Raw genomic sequence first — 27,366 nt, 5'->3', positions numbered from 1 at the left:
TTAATGCCAAATAATCAGTTATTGGAGTTTTTAGTTTTTATCCAGTTATACAGTACTTGTTGCAGACTTCAGTCCTTTGTCTACATCTCCATTTCTGTAGAAGATTGTGTGAAGACCTCTGCCTTGGTGACTTTTCAAAAAGCTAGTTTCTATTTTTAAGTCACAGTTGAGAACACATCCTTCATTTGAGATCTATATGAGAGTCTAGAAATGTGATTCTGGTCTCATTGAACAACTAATGAAAGTGATAATGATGGGGCTGCAGAAAATTATTTTTTCCTAAATATTTAATGTCTAAAAACTACATTTGGGTTTTCATATGACCATACAATAGATCAATTCTGTGGTCTTCCTAAGGCTAGAAACTACAATATTATTATATTTAACAGAATGAAAAGTATCAGTGGAGGCATTCAATATAGGTCTCATTTTTTTTTTTTGTGGATCTCTGGGTCACAATTGATAACTGCCTTGCTTTTTGTGTAGCCAGGACTGTAAATTGTGAGAAAGCAGATATACAATAAAGTGGATGTGATAATTATTTAAAATTTAGGTTTAAACTATTGAATGTGTTCCCCACAAACCCATTATGCATACTTTTATTAGCCCCAAGTCCAGATTTTGAGGGAACAAAATCTAGGTATGGTCTACCCTCAAGCATCCGGAGGTTCCAGAACTGGCTAATGGGAACCTAGAATCCATACAGAGCTCTTTGGAGTAAGATTAACAGTTGAACCGTACCTCATATCCAATAAGCAGATTTTTTTTTTTTTTTTTTTTTTTTTAGATTATCAGCCACTTTCCATGCATGAGAGACTTAGTGTCAAATAAGGCTATGAATGATGAATTAGAAATGAGTAGAAGAAGAGAAGAAGGAACAATTGAGTCCTAAGCCTTACCTGAGGCAGTTCTGTCCTGGTCCCCAGAGCTCAGCTGAAACAACCTCTGAAGACTGAGGGTCCCTAACTGCTCATGGCTGAGAAGAAACTGCTGTTGGGTTAAAAGTTGACAACTCCTAAGTGGAAGAAAAAGAAGTGTCTGTTGTAGCACTTATGCATGTCTCTTGTAAACTTCCTGCTGAGATAGATAATTCACTTGGAAAGCAACCAGTCTTGGGAAGTGAAACAAGTATGACTGGGAACAAACAGCCTTGAAAATCGCCTTGTACAGGGTTCCATGTCAATGCTAAACATTTATATATACTGTATATGATTTGGCCTATTAGATTAGCAAAAAATGCAAAAATTAAAACAAATGCATTGTTAAAACTAAAACTGGAGGACCTAAAATATAGAAAGCACAAATAGTCTAAACTCTTTGTGAGTACTTACTGTTTAGATGTAACAAGAAATACAGAAATAATATGGTATAGGTATGTTATGAAACCAGCTAAGAAAATCCAGTTGAAAAATACACTTAATACTTAAGAAGTCTATCTGTGGCTAACAATACCTGCTTTTCGACACCATGGTAAAGCAAACTAATTAATAAGACAAAGAGTAAGGAAAACAATTACTTAATCCACATTACTGTAGTACCTAAACCCAAACCCAAGTGAATATACACAAAACACCATGATCATTCAATTGCATTAACTTGAAAAATTTAACATTACCATTGTAATATATGTCATAAAAGAATACCAAAACAAAATGAATGAACTAGGTCACTGGTCATTACTGTTTAATATGTAACACCATAAAAATGCCAAAACATCCGAAGAACACTGAAAACGAATGATTTTTTACCCAAAAGTAGTGTTTTTCTCAGAAAAAGAAAAATAGTCAAGAAGTGGTACAGTATTAGGAAGGGATCCTTGCTAAGCAACCATCTGGAGTGGCAGATAAAATGACATACCCATCAAAGGATGGACACCACCTCCAGAGAATTATTAAAATTCTATGCTGATCACATGTAAAATTAAGAAAATGGATGATTTAAATGATAATTTAGATAAAAGGAAGTTATTTAAATATTGTTGGGCAATCTTGTAGAACTCCTAAACCACAGCTGGCTCGGAGGAAGTGAGCAGTGCTACAGAAACAAAAAGTGAGTTGGTTAACAACGAGACCCAGGGATTCATAAGGCACATGCACAGGCCTACAACTGGTTTGCTTTTGCCTGATAAACAAAAATTGTTGTGCCCAATGCATTTGAATAAGTAATTATTCAGAATCCTATTATTGGGAACAAAATCTAGGTATGGTCTACCCTCAAGATTTAGGATACGTATCATTGAATCAACCGTTTTATTTGTAGAGTCTCTAGCTCCCCCATGCAAGTGGGCAGGGGAAATGAATAAAATAACCTTACAAGAAGTGTCATCCTGTCCACAGTCATTAAAGACAGCTTGAGAGTTTTGTGGGGTAACAAGAGCAGTCATTCTATTCAAATCACTTTGAGACTCTACGTGATTACCAGTCTTGATAGTTCTGGTTACATATATAATGACCAGAGCAGTCAAGGGAAAGTTGCTGGAATTTTAAGTAATATCTCGGGATATATTTCAAACAAAACTTCAAAGAGTTAGAATGATATGCCCCATCCTGTCAAAGTTATGGCTTTACTCCAAAGCTAATAATTTGAAGAGCTGATCATAATGTTTGTGCCTGAATAATTTCAAATTAAGTACTGTTTGTGCTTTGTTGTCATTCCCTTTACAAGCGTCTTCTGGAGAGTTTTAAGGTTTTGGGATTCTCCTAAGAACTTGAAGTGCACAATAAAATTGAGCTTTAAAGTTCTGTAACATGACAAGGTTTTCATTGAAACTTGATGTAAATTTATTTTTGAAAGTTATTATTATTATTATTATTATTATTATTATTATTATTATTATTATTATTATTATTATTATTATTATTATTATTATTATTATTATTATTATTATTATTATTATTATTATTAATGTAGTTTTACAAGACCACTGAATCACATAACACTCTTGGGCTCTCCTGAGTAATTTGTAATTGAATGAGAGATGACAAGGGAAACAAAACTTACAGGAGTTGGACAATTAGGTGAGACCGGAAGAATTGTACAAAAAGTAAAAGGCAGAAAGTAATGCTTTAAGGAAACTTTAGTACACATACAAATGAAATATTGGATATTGAGATAGGTTTAGTGCAAGGGGAGGATTGGCAGGTTTAGTGCAAGGGAAAGATTGGCAACCAGTCATAGGATAGTTTCTCTGAAATGCACTTAGGAGGCTATTTGTTGAAGATTTGGTAGATAGATTGGTGACAAAGAATATACCTTGTTAAGAAGCAAAATCATGATTGTAACTAATCATTTGTAAATGTGGTCTCCATAGGAGATTTTTTACACTGTATTTCGTAGAAATTTGAGAGTGAATAACCATGTGTGTGGGGTCTGTAGAATATTATTTTGTACTGAAATTTTTATTTTTTTTATTTGCTTTATAAGATTTAGCAGAACAAAAGATTTTATTGTATGTAATTTACCATGTGCTGTTTTGTCGTGAAAGATGTAATCCTAATTGAAGTGTGATTTTGATGGTATGTGGTATTTAAATCATTATAATAAAGTATATATAGGAGATGAAGGTTCGTTGTTGTAGTTTACCGGATGTTATTTGGCTTAAAAAATTTTCCATATAACTTTAAATTTTCGTGGTAGCTAGACAAATGTAAAATATAATAATGTAGAAGTTAACTTATTTGATTGTCTTGATACTTCCATAATCAAGGAGTTTGTAGTTATTGAGTCCTGCCCTTCCATGTACAGTGTTGCCAGTCATTGAATTGCAGTAGTACAGTACTTGATTATTTGTGCAGTAAGAAATTATTATGTAACAATTCACTTGGTAACACTGCCTAATAGAACTCATGAGTTGATATTGAAGAGTACTTAATATCAGCCTGGTATCAGTGTGGCTTACTTGTATAACTTGTTCCTTGTTAGTCCTATATCCTATATGATACCCTACCAACCCCCAGATCTTGTACTTCAGAACACACAAGTGGTGATGGGGGACAAACAATGTTTTTGGAATTTTTTTTTTTTTTGTGGCTTTGGGAGAAGAGCTTCTTTTGATTAGCATATTAGTTCGTGTCGTAGACTGTAGTTCCTGCAGTAGACGTAGTAGGGATTTGAAGTTGCTGCATGGTGAGTATGTAGTGCTTGTTGCTTGGTAGTTTTTGTAGTTTGGTGATGGTTTTAGGTTTGATTTGAGCTTGAAATTTGACTGCTTGAGGCCCAGAATTCACATTAATATGGAGTGTAGATGTCGTTACTGTATTGTAGTATTTGCTTTGCTCAACTAACTAATGTTATTAGCATGACGATTTACGCATAAGATTTGTACAGAAGTATCCTTGTATGATTTTTAAGGACTTAATTTGGGCCAGAACAAAGAAGGGGTAGAATTTTGTGGTAAGATTGTTCGAGTTGATGAAGCCAGATCAGATTTAAATGTTGTTATATGTTAAATAAATGATCTTAATTTTTGGTTATTACTGCATTATTTTTGTTGAGAGAAATACCGTTCAAGTTAGTGAAACAAGATTTTCTTGCAACATAATTGATGAATATTTTATTATTTTTATTGTGAAATAATAAACAATTATAGTTTTTCTTTCAAGATAATAAAGATTTGGTTTTGCATTACTACTTAGGAGTGCTCATAGGTGATGATTTGAACAAATTTATAGTTATGAGAGGAGAATTGCGTTATAACTAGTGAATTTATTGCTTTATAGTTGAGGATTAATAGGTTGATTTATTGGTAAAAGTTTTGCATATTGTTTATTGCTTTGCTTTAAATTATTCTGGCTTTGACATATACTAATTCTACTCCTCCTTGTTTTGAAGTTGTAAGTTAAGCAAATTTAACTTGTTTCATCACAACCCCATTACTCATTTATGCCTACATTTACGGTTTTTGATGAATGTCCCATGACGCTGCATTCTTTGGTCTGACAGACAGATGATGATCAGCAGTAGCATGGAACATGCACTGCTTGGAGCTTCAGGTACACATCTAATATTGCCCCATTTTTCATGTGTCTGCAGAGCTGTTTACGGACAAGCAGAATTACTCAGTCTTCTTCCTCAAAGTGGGTTTACGAGTATTCATTGTTATTCATAATTCATTACTGTGCTTCAGTAATTTCATTGTTACAACCTTATTATTTCTCTTTCATTTCTCATAAGAGACAGCAGCGTGATTTTAACACCTAGTCCCCATCTGTGCTGTTAGCTTGGCATTTGCCCGATTGTCTGTCCCATGGATGTTCCTTTTACTGCCTAAAGTCACTGCTTTTCGTCAGTGTAGGATTTTATACAGCATTTATCTCTTTTAGACAGAGTTGTTTGTGGTGGTAGGTTTCTGTTTCCTAATATTAGCAGTTTTGACTTTGACCATTAACAGATGGTCTCGTTTGTCAATTTTTGAAAGTTTTGTTTTAACAGAGATCTTTCACATTTACAATTGATCCGTAATCCCCTCTTCCTGATGAGAGTAACCAGATTTGCTGAATAGCAGCAGCAGAGTGCAGTAAATATGCCTCACTGTAGAGCTTCTCAGTTCTAGAGGTCCTTTATTCCTTACAGTCTCCCTGAGGATGTTGTGCAATTGGAATTTCAAAAGTTCAAGCGAAGATGCAGTGCATTGCTACTCTAATGCTATTATCCTTGCATTTTAATACATTTTCATCCATTTGTTAATTTATTAATTTATTGTTTGTTTTTAATAAGTGAGATCTCTTTCTGTATTTTCCTTTACTTTCTCTTCCTAATGAACACCATATTCTTTGGAAGCTTGAATTTCAAGTCAGTGGCCCCTGTGGGTTTGTTCCATATGAATAAGATTCATCTGACTAATAATGATAATTATTTGAAGTAATTAGTTGATTGGGATCACTGCTCTGCCACATCCGTTGCAGTCCAGCCCAACAAAGCCTAGAATTGAAAATTTCCAAGTTGCCAAGACCCAATCATAAATTTTTTATATAAAACAAAATTAGTTTTGTCAATTAAACCAATCACTCATAATGAGTTCCTCTCAGCCCCAATGATTTGTAGACCCCCTTTCAAGACTGTCAAAAAAGTGAGGCAGTTGATTGAAGGTCACCTGAAACTGCTGGTGATGCATTCACCGTGTTGTACTGATCATTTGTGTTAGACAAGAGTGCAGCATAATGGGACATTCGAAGACTGATGATGTGGGTATATGTGTATGGTGGGTTTGTATGAAAGAGTTTTGCTTAACGAAAAATTTCACTTTTTGAGAGGTCAGACACTGCAGTAAAACCTATTCATGGAGTATATACTGTATGAGGTTTATATTAATGAGGAAGATAGGTATGCTGAATAAGTTTTGTCCGTATAGAAAAAGTTATTTTGTAGTTCATAACTTCTTTTTATCAGCTTTGAGCTTACATAGGATCTCACATTTCAATAGTTGTTTAGTAATATATAGAAAAATTTATTTTGTACTACGTAACTTTGTTTTAGCAGCTTTGAGCTTTTATAAGATTTCACATTTTAATAGTTTACTATTACACTTAATGTTTTCACATGAAGTCTTTGAATATTTTGTCCTAATCTGTAGCCATTTTTCACTCCTGATGTATAATCAATATTTGTGAAACAATTCACCTTGATTTTGTTTTTACTATATATAAGTTTGGACTTAAAGCTGATATTTTTTTTTATTTTTACATTCCTTTTTATGTACTAAGAAGTAAATTTGCAAAGCTAATGTACTAAAACTAATATTGTTCACTCTGAAATGGAGGATTTTACTATTCTTTTGGAGGACTAGACATTTTTTCTTTCTCATTCGAATGAAACAAAAATGAAGAAATGTGTGATGAAGTATATCCTAAATAAAGATAATTTTGAAATAAAAGTGACAATAATTATTGTTATCCTTTTGAAGAGTATTTATTGATATACTTATGAATGGGCAGGTGCTGTGTACAACATACCTGTCTGCATATGGTTACTCGATAACCATCCCTTGTCGTCTCCCATGGTGTATGTAAAGCCCACCCCAGACATGCTGATTAAGGCTTCTCGTCATGTTGATCAAAATGGAAAAGTTTATCTCCCATACCTACACGAGTGGAATCCAGTAAGTGACACTTTTGGTAGTTTTTCATTGGAGCTTGGGTAAGTAAACATATAAAGGTCTTCAGTCAATTTTTTCCTTTGTTGTTTTGTAAATTGTAGTATGAGCAGTAAGGATACATAAAGACTGAGATAGAACTAGTCCTTCCCTTTGAATATATTTATATATATTGTTGGATCAGTATGACTTAAAATAGAGATTATGAAGGTGAATCTGCACATATTTTAACCGTATGTCTAAGTGTCCTCTTTATTGCAGGATATTTTTTTCCTTTATGATCCGCCAACCTCAGTTGTCATTACTTGAACAGGAAAATGTGTACTGTTGATATTCCTGTTGCACTGATTCTGCTTGGTGATATTCATGGTATGAGGTTACAATGTATGATTTTATGAGCTGCTTATATTGTATGCTGGGCTGATAGACAGAATTTCAGCTGTGTTTCATTGGCAGTTTTGGTGGTAACTCTTCATCTTTCTTCTCTTATTGCAGCTTCTGTCATAACTTGGATGAGTATATTTGCTGTCTGTGAAAATGTAGCAGTATCCTGGACTAGGATTTGGTTATGATTTTTGTGGTCTTGATCATGGTGCCAGTCAACCCACAGTTACTAATTTGTGGCCCTTCTTGAATGAGGCATATGTGTATTTTTTGATCTTTTATGAAAAGGCTGATATACTTTTTGTTTCCCTGGCAAAATGCTATATTAAAATGCTGTCCTTCCAGCATTGGTATAATCTTTACATTACTACAGTGTAACTTTTACCTTGACTGCATGTTCGTAATGACTTGTGCAGATGAGGACTTTTTAACGATTTATTTTGTTTCACTTTACTTCCAATATATCCAGCAAAAGTATCAATCAAGTGACACATTTTTCCTTATGAATTTCAGTAAAATTGACTTTCATTGTATGCAGAGAAAGCATTCCTTAGAAGATTATTTAAAAAGTGCATTGTCAGGAATGTATTTGCGCTCCTTTTGTGTAAGTTTATGTACTGGCCATTTGTGTTTCATTTTGAAATGGTATAATGATGAGTTAGGCATGTACTGTTATCTGTGGAATAGCTTGGAAGTTGTGATTGGCTTGAAAGTTTGAAATTCATTTATTTGCAGTACATACAACATTAATCATTTGGATATTCATCATATAAGAGTAGTTATATATAAGTTTGAAAGACACCATGCTGTGCTCAAGAAAACATTATGCTCTTATATTCTTTTGTATTGTTTTGATATATGAATGAATTAATAGTTTGTTACCCCATTATTCTAGTAGTAAAATATGATTTCTAGATGAAAAAGTATAATATTTTTAAAACAATGTATTAACTTCCATGAACTAGTTTGAATGCTAGATTGTTTGACAGTTGATAAATGGATTTGTGTACCTGGATGAATCACCTTTTAAATTTAGTAGCTTATTAAATGAACATTTATGGGTTGTTCCATTAAGCAACATTTATGAAGTGGTAATAGAACAATGATTATGTCCTGACTTATAATAAGGATCTTTAAAGGTATTATCTACAGGTAATGGCAAGTGTTTGAGGATTTGTGGAGAAATGAACATGCTCCTGAATAAGTTTTCCCAGCAAGGCATTCTTCTGCAGGGTTTAATGTATTTGGATGTTCTGTTGTTATTCAATTTCAGAGCTCATCAGATTTACCAGGACTTATCCAGATAATGATTATGACCTTTAGTGAGATGCCCCCAGTATACTCCAAACCCAAGACTGCACAGCCAACAACTGGAGCCCCCTACCCTTCACCTTATCCCTCAGGCACGCCAGGTAAGTTGTAGGTTATATTTTTCTTAGTGTAAGCTTTTGGTAACCTCAAGGACCCGAAGAGTTTGTATCAGCAATCTTGACTCGATATTCAAAGTAAAATATTATGTTTTGTAGCTTTAGAATTGGATTAATACTGCACATCCTCACATGTTGTGCTATTTTGCCAGTTTTTCTTATTTAATAAGAGATTGATCAGAATCCTGCAAATTTTCGTACCCACAAGGAACTTCGGTTCCCGAACCTCGTGGATGTGATGTTATTCATAGTTTCTGTTCAGTTATTTGCGCAGAAGTAGTTAGTCCATCCTATGGTAAAATATGTCTCACTGCTTTGTAATCGATTAGAGGTTATGGTAAGATACTTCTGAGAGAACCCTAGGATTATAGATGTTAGGTTAAGACTAAGGAGGGGAGTCACATTCTGTGCATTATTAACTATTAAGAGTACTAGAATATTACTGGTGTCTGCATGAAATTCAACACAGGAGATGCTGTATTTATGGTATGGTAGTGCATTTTATATGATGCATGAATGGAAAGTTTAGATCTATTAGATTTCTAGCATTGACTGTCTTTTCCAATTTAATCCCATCATGGATTCTCCATGTAATAAAGAGTCTGGAGTTGAATTATTCATTTCCATGAAGGGATTGAAGGCTTTGGTGTGTGTGTGTTCATATTACTTATACTACTGCCATTTTGCCTGGCCAGAGCCTGTAGGCAGAGAGTAAGGTTACCATATGAAGTAATGGGTAAGATATTCCATTAGGAGAAATCACATCTCTTATACTGAAACATTTTCCTTTCGTTTTATTTGGTTCAGGGATGTGCAGAAATACTCTTCCTTTTCACCTGGTTTTCCTTGAAGAATTTTGTCTTAAATCAGCATATTTTTGTTTTGCGTATATTTTGGCTAATGAAAGTGATGTTGGTTAGCATTGCCCATATTCTAAAATCTTATTACAGTGGTTCTTTTGTTATTTATTTTATACCACATTTGCAATAGCTACAGTGGAGGAGTATGTATTTTACAGTATTCCCCTGTTATCTGTGGATTTAGCATTCAAGGTTTCATTTACCTAAGGTCAGGAAATAATTAATAATAGAATGAGAAAGCAAAAAATTGCAACTTTGTTATTAAATTTTGCTTATGAAGTTGCCATCTTGGTTAGCAACCAGTGCGATTCTTCTTCTTTATCCTGCTGACCCTCCATGCTCATCCACAACCTTCATGTGATGCATCCTTTGTTTTCTGGCATCAGCAGTGTAAATCATTGTGTCCATGCTCACTTGCGTTACTGCATTTGTCTGGTGCTTATATGTAAAAAGCCTCATTAACATGGCTCCAGACCTCAAGAGTAATTCTGTGGTTAAATCTGTCAAACCGTGGAGAGCACATCAAGTGCCTTTTCTGATTCAGAAATTTCTAATACTTGATGTAATGCACAAAAAGAAAAAGAATATTGAGGAATAGCTGGAATGTTGCAATACGTACCTCTACTTCTCCATTGCTAGAGTTACATCTGTAGTAAGGGATAAATGGTTATTGAAATTAGAAAAGTCTTTAGATTTATGGTTAGAAAACACAAACAGAAAACATTGTCTGGTAGACAGCAGTGTGTTCTGTGAGAAAGAACTCTTCCTATATAAAGACTGCAAAATCATATGTTTAACCAAATAATGCAGAACCATTTACAACATAAAAAACACGAAACTGGGTTGTTCTGGAAGATTTATTCTTATTGTGGGTGAATCAGGAAATTTCTTGGAAAGCACAGACTTGGCGAAAAGGTTTAAAGCATGGAGGTGTAGATTTAAGTAAGTAAAATTTAGCATTACTCTGTTGCCAGTTACAGTATATGATTAAGCTAGGCATTATCTGCCAGACTAACAACCCAAGTGCTTTAAAGAAAGGAGAAGGGAGTGGAATACAATCTTGGTTACAATAGACATTGCACTTGGCTATCTAGAGTCTAATAAATATGAAGATGAAGTTCTTGAGATATGTTTACCTCACAACATGGCTTCTTCAAAGCAGGATGTAATTTGGTTCAACAAGGCCACATATGCTGCCTGTTGTTTGACCGTACCCTGAGAGCAGTTCATTTGGAGTTAATGGAATTCTGGAAGTCGTTCACTGTTGTATATGCCATGACTATCCTTAAATCTGCAATAGATCAGTTTAAACCTTAAATGGTTGGTGCATGTTGGAGCCCTTATGGAGTAAAGTCATCAGTGATCAAACAGACTCCCCTGTGATTGGTGAAGTTAAGATTTCATGGAAACACAAAAAGTCAGTTGCAAGACAAATTCCCAAAACCTCCTTTCATTAGAAAGCCAAAGGATATGTTATAAATGAGGGAGTAAAGTAGAAGTTATTTTTCAAAGATAAGATGTAATACTTTTAGTGAGAAGTGTTCTTTTTACCCCCCTAATTAACATACCTCTGGGCTGCATAAAAGAAAAGTGTTTCAGTTGGTAAGACAAGTAGCTTTCCTACTGATGGGGTCTCATCAATCTGTGAAGTATTCCATGCTCTGTCTAATGTGACTATCAGGCTACCACCACATTCTGACGAGATTAATGGCTATAGTTGAGTTAATAAGGTTGTATATGTGACATGTGAACAATTGAGAATTTAATTTTTTATTTTTCTGATTGCATCAGTACCTAATCTGCACATCCTGCAAGACCAGATATAAACTACTGCTTATAGGTATTAGATGAAAAGGTGTCCTCTCTTGTTTCAGTCTCTTTGAGATGGATGCTGTTAGTCCATGGTTATGGGTTTTAATTTTAGGATTTTTAAGTTGCAGTAGCTCGTGACTATTATTCTACAACAGTTATTTATGCATGCTATAGTAGCACTTTTATTTATGATTCAGACAACACACTGGGTTATTGGATATTATCACATTTGTATCTATGATTTTTGCATGAATCGCTGAAAATTATATTTTTGAAGGTTTTATGTTTACTTTTGATGAATGGTAATCTTTGGAACGGAGTAAATCCTATGGTAGACCTAAAGATATGGTATATAATTTTTTCTTGTTCATTTTGATTTTTATGAATTGTTTTGATATAGAATTCAAGTGAATGTACCAGCATTTACATTGTGCAACTTTGCTATATAAAAAATAGCATGTTTCATGTATTTAAGCTTGCCACAAATTCACAAGAAAGTCCCTTTTACTGTATTTTGTAATGTTCAAGATAGCACCAGCAATATAGTTGAGAATTTACTTCTTGCCTTGATGATTTTAAGATTCTTTTATTCTTAGTTACCAATTACTTTTGATTTATTTATGCATCTTTGTGTTGCTTGCACATACAAGTTGTCTCTGTAAAGAGAGGAATGATCACTGCACAGTTATAAAACCTGTTAAGATGATGTTAAAGGATAGTTAGGTAAGAAGTTTGGTAGTTGAAATGGGGATTTGGTAATCTTGAAGATTGTGCATTTCAGGATACATGCCTATGCCCGGGGGAGGTCCTAATATGCCATACCCTCCCAATCCAGGCAGTGCCACAGGATATCCGCCGTATCCCACTCAACCGGGGTATCCCCCTTCAAACACTCCGTATCCAGTGTATCCTCCTACCAGCTCAGCAGGTTATCCTCCTGGTCAGCCTGGTCCGCCTTCGTATCCTCCGCCTTACACTGCTGGGGTATCTTACCCACCGTACCCGTCCACAACTTCAAATCTGACAACTCAGGTTAGCTTAGATTTAATGTGTTTAATGTATGGGACACTGTCCCTTCCTATGTGTATTTAGAAGAGTACAGTAAATTCCATTTGGTCTGGTATTCAAGCAATAATAACTCAAGAAAAGGTTATTTTCCTCCAGCCGCCACTAAATCAAGAATCGCTGAGAGAGAGGGGAGAGTTTACGTTTTAAAGAAATGCCAAATACATTTGCTTTTTGCCTTTCCATGCACAGCTTTATATTATTTTTATTTTTTATAAGGTTGCAAAGAAACCTACTGTAGGCACTAATTGCCAATCAGCGAATTATGATAACCTCCTTTAAGAGTGTGTGTGTGTGTGTGTGTACAGATTAAATTACTTCACTAATTAATTGGCTTCCCTTCCCTCTCACTCCAGCGGTAACATTGAATTTCTTAGTGCTCAAATTTATAGACAAAATGAATTACTAAAAACAAATTTGAATGTTAAATATAAGAAATGATTTAAAATTATGTTTTAAACATCTAACTTACCTGGTAGTTATATATATAGCTTAAGTCCCTGACGTCAATGAAATTTCAAAAAACTGTGACAATCGCGATGTTGATCAGGTGAACCACTGTCGCCCTCTACCCAGGTACCTGGAACCATTCAACTATTCCTCAGATCTTCCCTGCCGGCTGTGTCGGTAACATCGATAAAATTTCGCTCGTAGCCTGTGTTTCGCAACTTATTTTGGTGAAGTACCTTTGACAGCTTTAAGCTTGTTAGCTTTTTGGATTTTCTTATAACATATCTGACTTCATCGAGTGTGAAAATGTGTGTGTGGGGATGCAAGCGGCTTGCTAAGGTCTCCTTGGATCCCACTTGGTATGTCTGAAGAGCGGGAATGAAGGGCCGGCTCAGAAGAGCCAAAGGTACTGTTTCTCACTCTTGATATAACTAGGAATAGTTAATTCTTTCCCTGATAACTATCCTATTGATCCTTCTCCGTAGTGGCAGTCTCTGAACCCCTACTAAGAACAGGTAAGGACCCAATACTTAATGATTTGTTGGCTGCCATTCAGACCCTGGCTAACGGGTCAAATCCCTCTCAGAAGACAGGGTTAATATGTGATTGATAATAAGAATCTAAAAAATACAAGTGTTAATATGTTGTTAGTGCAAGTGCAGTGGAGGTCACGACAGCTCGGTCCTGTTGTGCTCTAGTCCTAGACCTCTTCCAAGCTCACCAACCCTGTGAGAAGGAAAGTCGACAGGCGAAGGAGGCAAAGAGGCTTTAGCTACCGAGCAGTGCGTCCTCAGCGTACCTGTTGAGTTCCCAGGACGCTCACCCTTGCCATAGAAAGCGAGAGTTAAGTGTTTTTCGTCCATTGGTTGCTGTCGTCAGCCGGAGGAAACTTTGACCGATGTCGCACAGGCGCCAGTTCTCAAGTAACCTCTAGGTTTGTGGAACAGCGAAGTTAGAAGTATGGGCGCCAGGGCGTCGGCGTCGAAGCTGAACCAGGGCGTCGGCGTCGGCTGAGCCAGGGCGTCGGCGTCATGAAGCTGGACGCCAGACGATAGCTTCAAGAAAATGGGCGCCAACCGCCAGGCGTCGAAGACTGGGCGCCAGGATGCCAGGCGTCAAGATGATATTTTGAAAGGCATCGCTACTTCCGTCTTCGGAAAATCAGAAAGAGAGAATGATAATATCTCGCATTCTCCTGCTTCGAATCCTATTGTAGAGATTTCTGGCCGAAGACAATATAAAAGGCCATCAGCTTTTATCAGACTTGAAAAGGCTTATGAAGCTATTTTAGGAAATTTATCCTGACTGCTCTCGTTCCGCCTTCAAATTTACTCTTGTGAAAGCGATCTAAGAAAGGCAGCATTTACGAAGAATGGATACTTTCGAAGGAGAAACAATGAAAGACAGCCTTTGTTTTTCCTCCAACCAAACTAGCTCAAGGTCTAGCGTTTAGTATCAAACTGGAGAATCGTTCGGCCTCGAAATACCTGCCCCTTCCCAGGAACCTTCTCGAATCTTATTGGCTCTTGCCCCTTTCTGCGTCGGTGGCCATGGGGAAAACAAAGTTGTTAGTCGATATCAGAATTGGACTACACCCCTCAAAAAAATTTGGAGATTTAGGAAGAAGATGGAGATTATTCAACACGACTGACACGAAGAACTCCTTATATCTGATGTCGTGTATGGATAAAGGACTAGGAGAATGGATTCCAACGAATCAACTGCACCTTTCTCAAGCGGGACTCCTGAAGAAAAGGGCCATCTTTGCTCTTTCTGTAATTTAATGGGGTCCACGTCCAATCAAAATCAGAATTGATTTATACCTCTTTTCCTCTCACCCCTTCTCTCAAGATTTGGTATAGAGAGACCTTTTCATCTTGGCCCAGAAAACCACGTGGGTCAAGATCTAAAACAGCAAGAAAAAGTCCTGCACCTCGACTTTCATCACTAAAAGTAAGGCTGAGGTTCCTGTGTTTCAGGTATCTCGGCTCTTCGTCAGTCGACCTCGATAGAGGTTCCTCTAGGGGCGGGTAGATGAATGACAACGAGAAGAGGCTCTACACAGGAAGAAGGACCTGCCTTTCTCCTGCAGACTGCGGTAGGAGCCGGACTGTCAGCCTGAGTAGGCCCCTCTGGTAACAAGACAATTCCCGACCTTTCTGCCAAATGCAACGACAGAACCAGGGACTTAAGGTTCTACAGCCAACAAGTGTGTCTATGATGTTGCAAAGGAGACCAGACAGAAGTTCAGGATCGAATTCCCCAGGGTTCACATTCGGTTATTCCTGATCCCAAATGCCCAGGAGTTAGGGCCGGTGCTAGGCAGGATTGCACTCAACTTTTTGTGCAATAAACAAAGTGTATAAACGACAAATCAGTTCTGCGGCGGTCAGACAGCATGACTGGATGGCCTCACTGGACCTCAGGATGCGTATTTTCCACGTCCCCATGCACCCGATCTCCAAGAATTTTCTGAAGTCGTCCACGGGGAAAGGGTTTATAGTTTCGGTCTCTCTCTTTACATTTAAACAGACAAGGTTGACGTCTGGCTCTGAACTGAGACCTCTCAAACAAGTTACCCAATATTGAGGGACGTCATGATAAGACTAGACTACAGATTGTAGCCACAGCAGCAGCCGGAGCTCTTCCCTTCAGCCCAAGGGTAGCTCCTACTAAGAGCAAAGCGTAGACAGTTCTATTCAGTCAGGATGCCGGGCTGCAAGAGCAAGCCCGGACGCACTGTGCTACCTTCCGTATCCTCCTCTTCTCCTTGGATTAATTTTCGTCTACGGAACCCCTCCACGGTCCATTGGCTGATGAGAAGGAAATAATTGCTGTGATTGAGGCTTCCCCAGCCTGTCCCCAACCCAATAGGAAGCCCGCGTATAACTTTACTATAAAATATGCAGCAGACTTTGTCTTCCCGGCTGCAAGCGTGACAACCAGGCAAAGAGAAGAAGGATAATGGGCGATCAACTAAAGCAGACGTCCAGAAGTTTAGGCAGCTGAGCGTGATGAATGAAACTCTAGGCAGCTGGATGCAGTGGCGTCAAGCATCCTAGGAGTGAAACACCATGATGACGGGCGTCAATGAACCCAAGGCGTCAAGTAAGGCATTGGGCGTCAGGACGTCGAGCTTCAAGATATTGGAAGCCAAGGCGTGGAGTTAGCTCAGGGCGCAAGATGCACTGGCATCAAGCGCCTAACAAGATTAGGTCTACTGATAAACAGATAGAAATCTCAGCGATCCCATCCCAGAGGTTTATGCCTTAGGATGAAGATTCAGAGTCAGGATTTTCGGGCTTTCCGTTTGCTCATAAAGACAGGACAAACCTCAAGAAAATTTCAGAGCTTTATAAAGAGACAGTCATGCTTGGCAAGGAATGGATAAGGTCTGCTGGGAACCCTTTCCTCGCTAGACGGTTTGTCTCCTTTGAGAGGTTAATTCTATGCCCGTTACAGTTTCATCTATCGGAACTGGGACAAGGAAATAGAACTGGAGACCAAGTGCATCCCATTCCGGAACCAATAGACCGTATTTGTAGTGGTGGGCGTCCGTCAAGCTCAGGAGGTCCTTCTCTATATTAGAGGAACCCAGACCTAGTGTTGTTATCGTGGCGTCAGTTCAGTATGAGGGAGCAACACGGGGAAATAAAAAGTCTCGGGCTCCTGGACCAGAGAGCAGGAGAAGTTAAACATCAATTAGAAGGAACTAACTGCAATCCTTCTCTAGCTCTCAGGGAGTTCGAACACAGTGGGGAACAAAGAGGTGCAGGTCAACACCGACAACAGAAGCAGCGTTGGCCTCATCCCAGCAAACAAGGGGGCACTCACTCCCAGGTCTCTCCACGAGACAATAGAATCTCTTCTTTGGGCAAAGGAGGAGAATGTAAAACTAGTAACCCACTTTATCCAAGGAGAAAAATGTAGGCGGACATTCCACAGGCAGAAATGAGTCCTCTCAAAAGAATGAGCTTTACATCAGGACTTTGGGGGCGTCCCATAGATCTCTTAGCCACAAGCGCAAGCAGAAGAGGTTAGACACTTACTGCTCTCAGTACCAGATCCGGGGCTATATCACGCAAACGCGTTCTGAGTGGACTGGTCCAACTTGGGCGTGTATGCATTCCCTATTTCAAGATAATACACAGGGTACTGAAAAAAAAAAAAAAAAAAAAAAAAAAAAAATTTGTCACATGAGAGGACTGGAATGACCCTTGTGGCCTTACTAACGACAAGAGATTGGTTCCCAGAAGTGGATTTGATGGTGGACATCCCGAGTAGCCTACCTCAGAGAGTAGATCTCTCAAACAACCCCACTGGAAAGATATTGCCAAAGCCTACAAACGCTACTAGTAACTGCTTCCGGACTATGGAAAACTCACAGAGCCAGAAGTTTTTTGAAGGAGGCAGCTAGCGCTATCGCGATCAGGAAGTTATCCACCATTAGGTATACCAATCCAGTGGAGGTATTTAGAGGATGGCTGGACAACCATGTGTCCTCTTAATCATTCTCTGTAACTGAAGATTGTATATAGAGAACTCTCCAGCATGGAACCTAGGCGTGGTCCTGAGGTTCCTCATGGGAAATGAGTTAAAATCCCCTTGCAGAGGACATCTTTAAGGACACTCACCATGAAAACTCTTTTCTTGGTCAGTTTGGCTTTCTGCGAAAAGGTTAGTGAGATACATGCTCTCAGCAGAATAGATTTTATACAAGACAGCAATCTGCTCACTGCAACTAGGCTTCATGCAAAAAATGAATACTCGTCCACAACCCCTGGCAGAGCGTTCGAGATTCGAACCTAACGGACATAACAGGGGAGGAGAGAGAGTCTATTCAGTGGGGGCTCTAAGGCTCTACCTGGATAGGACAAAGGACTTAGAAGGGAATTCAGAAGGGCTTTTGGTGCTCAGTCAAAAAGCTCTCTGTAGATCGAAGAATGCTCTGTTTTATTTTATCAGACAGTTGATAAAGAAGCAAATATGGAATGTAGAGATAGACTACAAGATTCTGAGTAGGCCTTGCGAGGTCAGGGCAGTAGCAGCCTCTGTAGCTCTTAAACAGAACAGGTCCCTGCAGAGTATCTTGGACACGACCTTCTGGAGAAGCAAGTTAGTATTTGCCTCTCACTATCTAAAACAAGTCAAGACATTATCACGGAATTGCTATACGCTGTGCCCGTTTATAACATCTATTCCAGTAATGGGAGAGGGGAATACCCCTACAATCCCATAAACCAATACCCTTTTTCTTACCTTGGAATTGAGAATTTTTGGTTGTTTGTGAAGACTGGGTAGCAGTCTTCTGCAATCATTAGGATAAGTTCCTTGGTAGAGCCAGACAAAGGAGTATTGAGAGGAAGATCCCTAGTCACATAGAGGTTATACACTGGTTGACAGCCCTAGAGATTTTCAGCCCCTGGGTCAGATCGCTGGATCTCTTAAGGAATGCAGACATAATGGTGGAGTTCATTGAAGTCAACTTCCTTAATCCAATCCTATAAATAATACCCTTTGTTCTTGCCTTGGAATGGTTGAAATTTGATGGTTGTTTGTGAAGATTGACGCCCGTCTTCCACAATCATTGATTTTAGTCAGATGATCATTTTGTTCCTTGGTGGCGCCGGAACAAAGGGTATTATAGGTTGTCTGTCCACGCATAGAGGTTGTAGTACACGGTTGGCAGCTCTAAGTCTTCAGCCTGAGTGGATCGCTATGGACCTCTTAAGGAATACAGACATAATGGCGGAGTTCATTGAACTCAGCTTCATAATCAATTCCATAAAACAATACTGCGTTCTTACCTTGGAATGGTTGAAATTTATGGTTGTTTGTGAATTGAATGCAGTCTTCCACAATCATCAATTTTAGTCAAATGATCATTTGTTCCCTTGGTGGCGCCGGAACAAGGGTATTATAGGTTGTCTGTCACATGAGGTTGGTACACCGGTTGGCAGCTCTAGAGGTCTTCAGCCCCTGAGTGGATCGCTGGACCTCTTAAAGGAAAGCAGAACAAAATGAGGAGTTCATTGAAGTCAGCTTCATGAATCAGATGAGACAGCAAGTTGGTTTATTAACCCTTAAGCAAATTCCATGATGTTGGCTGTCTCTGACCCTCCACCAAGGTGTCAATCAGCTATATATATAACTACCAGGTAAGTTAGATGTTTAAAAATGATATTTTCATAATAAAATAAATTTTTGAACATACTTACCTGGTAGTTATATATAAGTAAATTCCCACCCTCCTCCCCTCTAGAGACTAGGGGCATGGAAGATCCGAGGAATAGTTGGAATGGTTCCAGGTACCTGGGTAGAGGGCGCACAGGTGGTTCACCCTGACTACCAGTCGGCGATTGCGCGAGTTTGAAATTCTGCCGTGGCCGTCAGGGACTTAAGCTATATATATAACTACCAGGTAAGTATGTTCAAAAATTTATTTTATTATGAAAATATCATATTGAGTAAGTGTTAGTAAGTTTAATTAAGGTATACTACTCACTTACTGTGCACCATTACCCCCATTCTCTCTCTCTCTCTCTCTCTCTCTCTCTCTCTCTCTCTGGTACAGTATTTTTATTGACATTTAATGCAGTGCAGTTTTGTTTTTAATACAGTTATGTACGTAGTATTACATATATTTTTCAGCTTGTGTGCTTATGCATATATACACATAAGTATTACATTGAGGCAAACTGTACACTAAACACTAACACTATGCACGGAACACTTAACTGTACATTTGCTCTCTCTCTCTCTCTCTCTCTCTCTCTCTCTCTCTCTCTCTCTCTCTCTCTCTCTCTCTCTCTCTCTCTCTCTCTCTCTCTCTCTCATTACTTAACAGTGTTGAGCTGTTTCAGTTATTCTTATCATTTACTTGTTACCATTTAGTATAACAAGTGTAGTAAATGTTTCCTCTTCTGTCCTCTTAGACAACGGAAACCAGCGGCATCACAACAGCAGCAACTGGCACGATTACCGAAGAGCACATACGAGCGTCACTTGTCTCTGCTGTTAGTGATCGCGTACGGGCAAAACTTCGTGATAGCTATGGAGGTGCCCAGGCAGAAGTATCCGTTCTTCGACAGCAACAAGCTGATCTCAATCAAGGGAAGATTAAAGTGGAAGGATTGATCAGCAAGCTGGAACAAGAACAGGTTTGTTTTCGTATATGGATAGTTTTTTATTGATAAGTCATGCAGTAGTATCCTGTTTAGTAGTACTGTAATTTCATACATAAGTATTTACTGTTACGTATGCGAACTTGTATATAGGTGTGGTAGGTTCTCAAGGAATTGTGCAAAATACAATTTTTCTACTGCAAAGTGTTGGTATAAAGCTTACATTAAGGTTGCCATTAATTTTCCACACCAGAGGAACCATGAAGTTTGACATAAGATACATTTTTCATTTGTTAATTAGTTATAGGAAATACATTAATTTAATTCTTCAGTCAGAAAACATGCTACTAGTGGTCTGTGTAGTGGCTTTATTATCTGCTTAGCTTGCCATCCAAGTTACTGAGTGTCTTAGCTTATGTTTAGTGTGGCATATTGCCAGAAATGATGTGAAAGCTCTAATGTAAACTTTATGGTACTGAATGCTGGGAGATATAAGGATGTTAAGTAACTGAAAATTTGGATTGGCAAAGGTTGCTCAACAATAACTTTTCTTAGGAGATTTAGTATTAAGCTTACTAATGTTGCTTTTAACACTAAGGGTCCCATCAACCAGGTCTAACTGAGAAATTGTACACCTTTTATGCTATTTACTTGGGAAATATACAGTATTCTCTTGAGTTCTAAGTTGATGATACAGGGATCTGTGGAGCTTTTACCTGTTGCATACCATCGATTGATCAGTTGTTCTGTTGTCCTTTGCAGGCAGAGCTAGACAAGAGTGTGAGGATTTTGCGTGAAAGAGAAGCAGAGATCAAGGCTGTTTTATCGAGACTTTCCTCTGCAACAGAACCTCTTGATGTTGATGAAGCTGTAACCACTACTGCACCATTATATAAACAGTATGTTATTTCATTTTTACCATCAATATTCTTCAACTGTAGCAATTCTTTTACACGGTATTTGTTCCTTCTTTGTTCCTTTCATATATGTATTATGTTGTGGAAAAGCCTTCATGTAATTTAAGTATTTCCAGATGATGATTCACGTTCGCTTTCATCTGCCTATATCAACCTGTGAATCTGTCTTGTCCTTCGAAACCTTGTTCTGGTTTTGTACTAATCTCAGAGGCATTTGGTTATTTTATCTCAGGGAAGTGAAGACTGTCATGGTCATTTGGTATCAGTGAAAACAGCCACACATTTTATTCATTGATATTATCCTTCGATGCAGGCTCTTGAATGCATACGCTGAAGACCAAGCAACTCAGGATGCCATATACTACTTGGGTGAAGCTTTACGCCGTGATGTCATCGACTTGGACACGTTTTTGAAGCACGTCAGATCCCTATCAAGGAAACAGTTCCAGCTTAGGGCCACAATGATTAAGTGTCGAGCTAAGGGGAACATGGCTGGTTAGGTAGAAGAGAAATGATTCCTATGGGCAAGTCTGTGTGGATGATTCAGTTTTGATCTGTAAGGTACGACAAATTGTTTATCATTTGTATACTCTATTGTGCGTATGTTGTATTGTATAGACATAGATGTATATGGACGATGAACATTGTATTGTAAAATATATTTAGAGTTGGTGAGCATTATGTTTTTTCTGTTGTATTTAGGAAAACAGAGGCACTGGGAAAACTTTTGCCCTGTTGTAGAACACAGAAGAAGTTTTTCATGGTAAAGCCTTATACATTTTATTAACTTTCCCTTGATATATCATCCGGGAAAGGAGTTATCATATCCCTGATATTTCTCATTCAATATTGTTTTCAGTTCTCGTATTTTCTTCATCTAATTTTGTTTTTTGGAAATTCTGAGTACTGTAATGCATTTAGTTTTGTCAGTTTGTGTGTTTAAAGGTGATGATTGATTTTAAATATTTATATTTTCCTGTAGGTAGGTATAGATTCTTGTATTTCTCTAGTGTAGAAGTTGTAAAGAGAAAGGAGTAGTTAACCAGATTTTCATTGAAACTTTTTTTCTAACATCTTCATTTCAGCCGAGTTTTAAGTGAATAGATGATTTGATGAATCATCTTCGCAGTTCTTTCTGATTTTTTGTCATGTAATAGTGTGAAAGAATACAAGAGCTAACTGATGTTGAAGATTGTAGCAACTGAAAATGAGACATATTTAATTTTAATCACATGTTAGGTGAAATTTTTGGCAGTAATTCTTTGTTGTTTATTTTTCTTGATACTGTACTCTATTGAATGCTGATATGGAGAGGGGAATCAGTTAGCATTAAATAATTATAATTAAGTGGTCATCTTTTCAATTGTACACAATTAATCTTGAATGTAGTGGGGCTTACATTTTTTCAGTTATAGCGCCGGCACTGCTTTAGGGGATCTTTGGTGCACTAGAATTTTTTTTCTATTCAGAAATTAGATCTTTTTGATGCCAGTGCTTTGATAAGATATCATTTACAATAATAGTGGGTAGACACAATAATAGATTGCACTGGAAAGCAAGAAACTACCATTTTCCACCCACTTCTGCTATTTTGTTGAATCCGTAATCACACATTCTCATTTCTAAATTCTAAGTTATATTTAATCAAGATGTGATTTAGACCTTCATTTCGGACACCGAGTCTTCAGCACGAAAGTAAGATATCATAGCATAGGTACATATTGCCCAAACCTCTTAGGTATTTTTAGTTCTTATTGCTGGCAAGTAAAATGTAATTGACAGATTTGAAGCAGCTACCTTATAAGTTTTGGATTTGTTATTGATAGTTATTTAAAGGTCCTAATTGGCAGTTGTACCCAGAAGTAAAACTTTTATTGTTAAATGTGCCTCATGAGCACAAGACATTGTGAGTAAGAAAGTTTTTTACCTATTCATTTAGAATCTTTCGGTGTTCATTTATGAAATACATTCTAATGGAAGGTGTTTGCACAGAAACTGAGTAATAATTCAGATCTTTTTATATGTGTACAATAAACCAGACAAGAAGATTTAGTAGGAATGAAATTTATTGTAAAATATAAACATGGAGGAACGTATAGGTATGCAGTGCAGTGGCTAGTACGCCACTGTATTTTTTGCCCTCGTATCAATAAGTTATATTGTCTTGAATGGAGCCTCTTGGATAGTCATCCATGCTTGAGCATAAGTTTTCAGCTTCAGAAATTTAAGGGCCTAGTCATATGTTTTCCCTTACAAAGTTTGCACAGAAACTAGCCTGTAACTGTGGGGTATCCGAAAGAGGCCCTGGTTTTTAGGTTTTTGCTGTGCTTGGAAGCACAGGGCTCAAGCTTGAAAATTCAAAATAAATTTATATAGAGAAGATATAATACAATTGTCTTTTGACCATCAGCTAAGAAATTTACACAAATACCATTTTATGTTAGGAATCTATTACTAGTTTCATCATTAGAATAATTGGTTTTGTTGCACTAGAGAAAGGTACGTCTTGTGATGCTTCTGGAAAAATAGCCGCTTTAAATCCCCTCATTGCATGCCTTTGAGATGCAAGGAAGCATTATTAAGATTATAGTAGTTGTGTGCCAATCTTTGATTATGAATATGAACACTGGTACTAGAAGGAATAAATGTTGAATTCTGTTGGTATTTTTTCCTTCCAAAATGTTTTCATTGCCACTGTTTATTGTGCTGAAATATTTGTAAGAGTTGCCAGTTAGCTTGTACAATAAGAACATCACCAAAGAAGTTATATATAGCATATAAATCACTACTCCTTAAATGAGGCAAAGGGAGTGGCTTGGGTAATGTTTATGGGATTATAAGTAATTTTGGATAGTCATGACCACAAAAAAAAAAAAAGTCTCAAATTTTTTATCAGCTTGTAACTCCTTGGGGGCTAAAGGTTAAAAAGTAGTTTGTCAGTCATTTCATCCATCTTGCACTCTAGTGTTGTCTCCAAGCTTCACCTGTCTCAATATTATTACCTTTGAAGTACCATTTTTTATTTGATTATCAAGAATTTTTTCCTCAGTATAGTTGCAATTGGGACAACTTTTATTGCACTTTATTCCCACGTAATGTAATTATCATAACATTTAAACCCTATTTCTGTGTGTGACTGTCTACTCTCCATTTTGCTATGACTAAACTTTGGAATTGTCATATATTTGTGTAGCTTTTTATTTGGTGGTTCAGTTTTGTTGTCTTTCGAATGATTTCATAGGTGACACAAGTTGTGAACAGTGTAATAAGCTGTAAACCACCATGTGCAATAATTTTTTTTTCTATCACTACATGACAAAGAAATCAACCGGTTAAACACTACTGTATATTACTCACAAGAAAGGGAGCACAGCTCTCTCAGATTTCATTATAAATTGATTCTTAGAAATGTTATTTTATGCTAGTGGTTGTCATAAGTATAAAGGTACGGGTTTAAAAGAAAAATTGCATAAACAACAGATTGCATTTTTGGGTGCGAGTTCACTTCTATTCAGCATTATGTTTAATTTATTCCCATGTTATTTCTTAACCTTAGCTGGCAGTTGCTGCAGCCTTTTCACCTTAAGCAAGGATTACTGGGAAGGATTAATTTTGATTGTCTATACTGTATTTCTGTGTTGTGTTTGGGATTTGTGTTGACTGTGTGGAACCTGTGTTGTCTTTGTCTTGTTTATATGATTGTAATTAATTCATTGTTTAACACTACATTGTGATTTATATCCTTCCATTAAATGTCTGATCCAAACTTTTCTTCAAAAATGTTTCACTGTCATTTCACACATTTGGATATGCGTCCTCTTCCATGTTATTCAGTTTTTAATTTGAGAAGTTATTTGAGTGATGTAGTTACAGCCATTAGTTGATGGCCCTTTAGAAGGTGACAAGGTAGCAAAGTACTGTACTAGTTGAAAACTTATTTCGATCCCAAGAGCAGCTCTGAGCAGAAAGCTTTCGTAGTTATAGACTATGTTTTTTCCAAAGGGCTGATGTGTTGATGTGGCGGTCTATGAGGTTGGAATGATTTTTTTCAACTACGCAACAAAACATTTATGTGTCAGATTATATGCAGCTCTGTGATGTTATCAAGTAACTCTTCTCAATGGCGTATTCTTGTCATCTCTGGTGGATTTTGAATACTGTAATGCTCATATTTATCTTTGTAAATAATGTCACAATGACTGTGTAAAGGCAGTAACCTATTGAACTGTTCAGTAGAGCAGTTTGTCTCTTGTTGAATTAAGGATCATCACTTTAGTATTTACAGAATTGCCTTGTAGATTAGTTTTTTAGGATTTCACTTTTGATGATTTACAAAGAGCAGTTGGTTTATGTAGCTTTTGGGGGATATCATTCCTGACAAGGAATTATGTTTCCTGTTCTTTTCGCTCTATTGTAAGGAGGTGAAAGAACATATAATAGGATGTGAGGAATGATTTCCTGTGTAAAGGGTTTTGCTAGATACTGACATAGGATTCGTTCTGTAAAGTTAAACTAATTTAATCTTATGGCTTTTGAGCAGAATTAAGGAATATTAATGTAAAAATATTATGTTTTTAAGCCATGAACTTACATTAATTGTAGCCTGAGTGAAGACATATCTCAGGACTATCTTCAAAAACTTTCATATGATGCGTTGGTTGAACACTGTTTGCTTTCATTTGCTGGAGCCCCAAAGAAGGTCTCTTCTTTTGTTGTTTGGTTTTCATGAAATATCCAGTCCATACTTACATGTTGATGTCTATTTATGTTATGGGAAGATGAATGTTCTTTAACACCTTGCGCAAACCAGTCATCAATAAGGTTCCTTGGGCCTCCCTGGTGGAAAAAAGCAGAGTTCAATATAGCAGAGGAGAATGCCTCAAAAACATACTTTTAAGGAATTTTTTTGTATATAACTGTGTAGTGCAACTCCACGAGACTGTGGGTTGGTAACTATATTAACCAAAACTATTATCCTGTGAATATATCTATATTTTTAGCCAAATCACATTGATTTCAGTTTGTTTAATAAAACTTGTTATCGTTGAAAATGCAGAGGAATATAGTGTTGTCTCTGAAACACGTTTGTGTGACCCAGTGGTTATCAGTGTGTCCTCTTGAAGGAATTCTTTTACATTCTGCTGAGTGTTTCCAGAATAGAGATCTCTACATAGCAACCTAAATACCTTGATTGACAGTCGATTATGTGTCATAAGAACCCTTTCACTGTGCACATTATAGTTAGATCATCTGGCATGCTTGTGAGATCTTGTTGGAAAGAGGTTCTCAGTCTGAAATGGTTTGTGTTTATTTCGAATCAGAATTAGACCTGTTTGCCCAAGTGGACAAGCCTACCTTTCGTTCTAGGTGCCGCAGTTACGACAACTTGAGAAACCTGTTATTCATGTAGACACATCTATCACTCTTATTATAAGGAAAAGCTTGTAGAATGTCTTTTTATTATCCTTTGTCTGCTGTTTTCTTTTTTGAGTGAATTGCCACAAAACCAATAAGAAGTTACACTGCATAGTCAAAGTGTAACATGTTCTGTGTTTTGTAAAAGAAATATTTTATCATTAATGTTGGAATTTTGTTTAAGTGTTATGTTTCTCCACACCACAAACCTCCTCATAATAACCATATGATTCTCTCTCAAGTCTATTGTCCTTAGTTGGTTTGAATCCTGGCCCATTAGTCTGCAGAGTGTAACATGTGGTGAATCCCACCTGATATGAGATTTTTGCAGTCATAATGTGAGTGAGCAGGTCAAGATGACAGTAGGGAAAAATTCTTCTTGTAAACAATACTCATTACTTGAGTATCAAGTGATGTGTATAGAGTTTTGAGTTTTGTTGAGCAGAAAGGTTTCCTTCACTTTTACAAAGAGTAGTAATGAAGTGCATTAAAAAATCTTGATGAGGAGGAGTTAAGCGAGAGAGGAATTTAGTATCATGTTGTAGCATAAATTGTTTATGATCAATATTAGGCAGCTGATAGGTATTCTTACTTTTATTACTCATAAACTGGGCTAACAAGACTTCAGATGTCTTGCCACCCTTTATCGTTGTTACCTTGAACACTGCAACAGAAGTGCTAAGTTTTAATGCTCACAGATTTGATTAAAAGACTTAAAGAGGGTAGATTTAGAAATGTCACAGTTGCAATTATCATTGTCTATTTCATTGACTTTTAGGAAAATAAAGATTTTAAGGGTAAGGATACTGACTGGCCCATATC

General features: G+C 37.2%; 1 protein-coding gene across 8 annotated transcripts in view; it reads left to right on the top strand.

The window, feature by feature from the left end:
- The window catches only part of TSG101 (tumor susceptibility gene 101), a 66,699-nt gene extending 40,120 nt beyond the window's left edge, over positions 1–26,579 (top strand). For 5 of the 8 annotated variants that reach the window (XM_067128235.1, XM_067128239.1, XM_067128238.1 and 2 more), the window contains 6 exons: positions 6,933–7,096; positions 8,748–8,886; positions 12,355–12,605; positions 20,024–20,248; positions 20,975–21,111; positions 21,443–26,579. In XM_067128235.1, coding sequence (XP_066984336.1) covers positions 6,933–7,096; positions 8,748–8,886; positions 12,355–12,605; positions 20,024–20,248; positions 20,975–21,111; positions 21,443–21,629 — 1,103 coding nt within the window. In that variant the 3' untranslated portion in view covers positions 21,630–26,579. The remainder of the gene's footprint in view (positions 1–6,932; positions 7,097–8,747; positions 8,887–12,354; positions 12,606–20,023; positions 20,249–20,974; positions 21,112–21,442) is intronic. The other 3 variants (XM_067128242.1, XM_067128241.1, XM_067128236.1) reach the window with 1 other exon arrangement.
- The last annotated feature ends 787 nt before the right edge of the window (positions 26,580–27,366 follow it).

Source organism: Macrobrachium rosenbergii, chromosome 26, assembly GCF_040412425.1.
Source record: "Macrobrachium rosenbergii isolate ZJJX-2024 chromosome 26, ASM4041242v1, whole genome shotgun sequence".
NCBI classification, from domain to species: Eukaryota; Metazoa; Arthropoda; class Malacostraca; order Decapoda; family Palaemonidae; genus Macrobrachium; species Macrobrachium rosenbergii.
The sequence above is the reverse complement of the archived record's forward strand: the minus strand, read 5'-3'. Positions and strand labels throughout refer to the sequence as shown.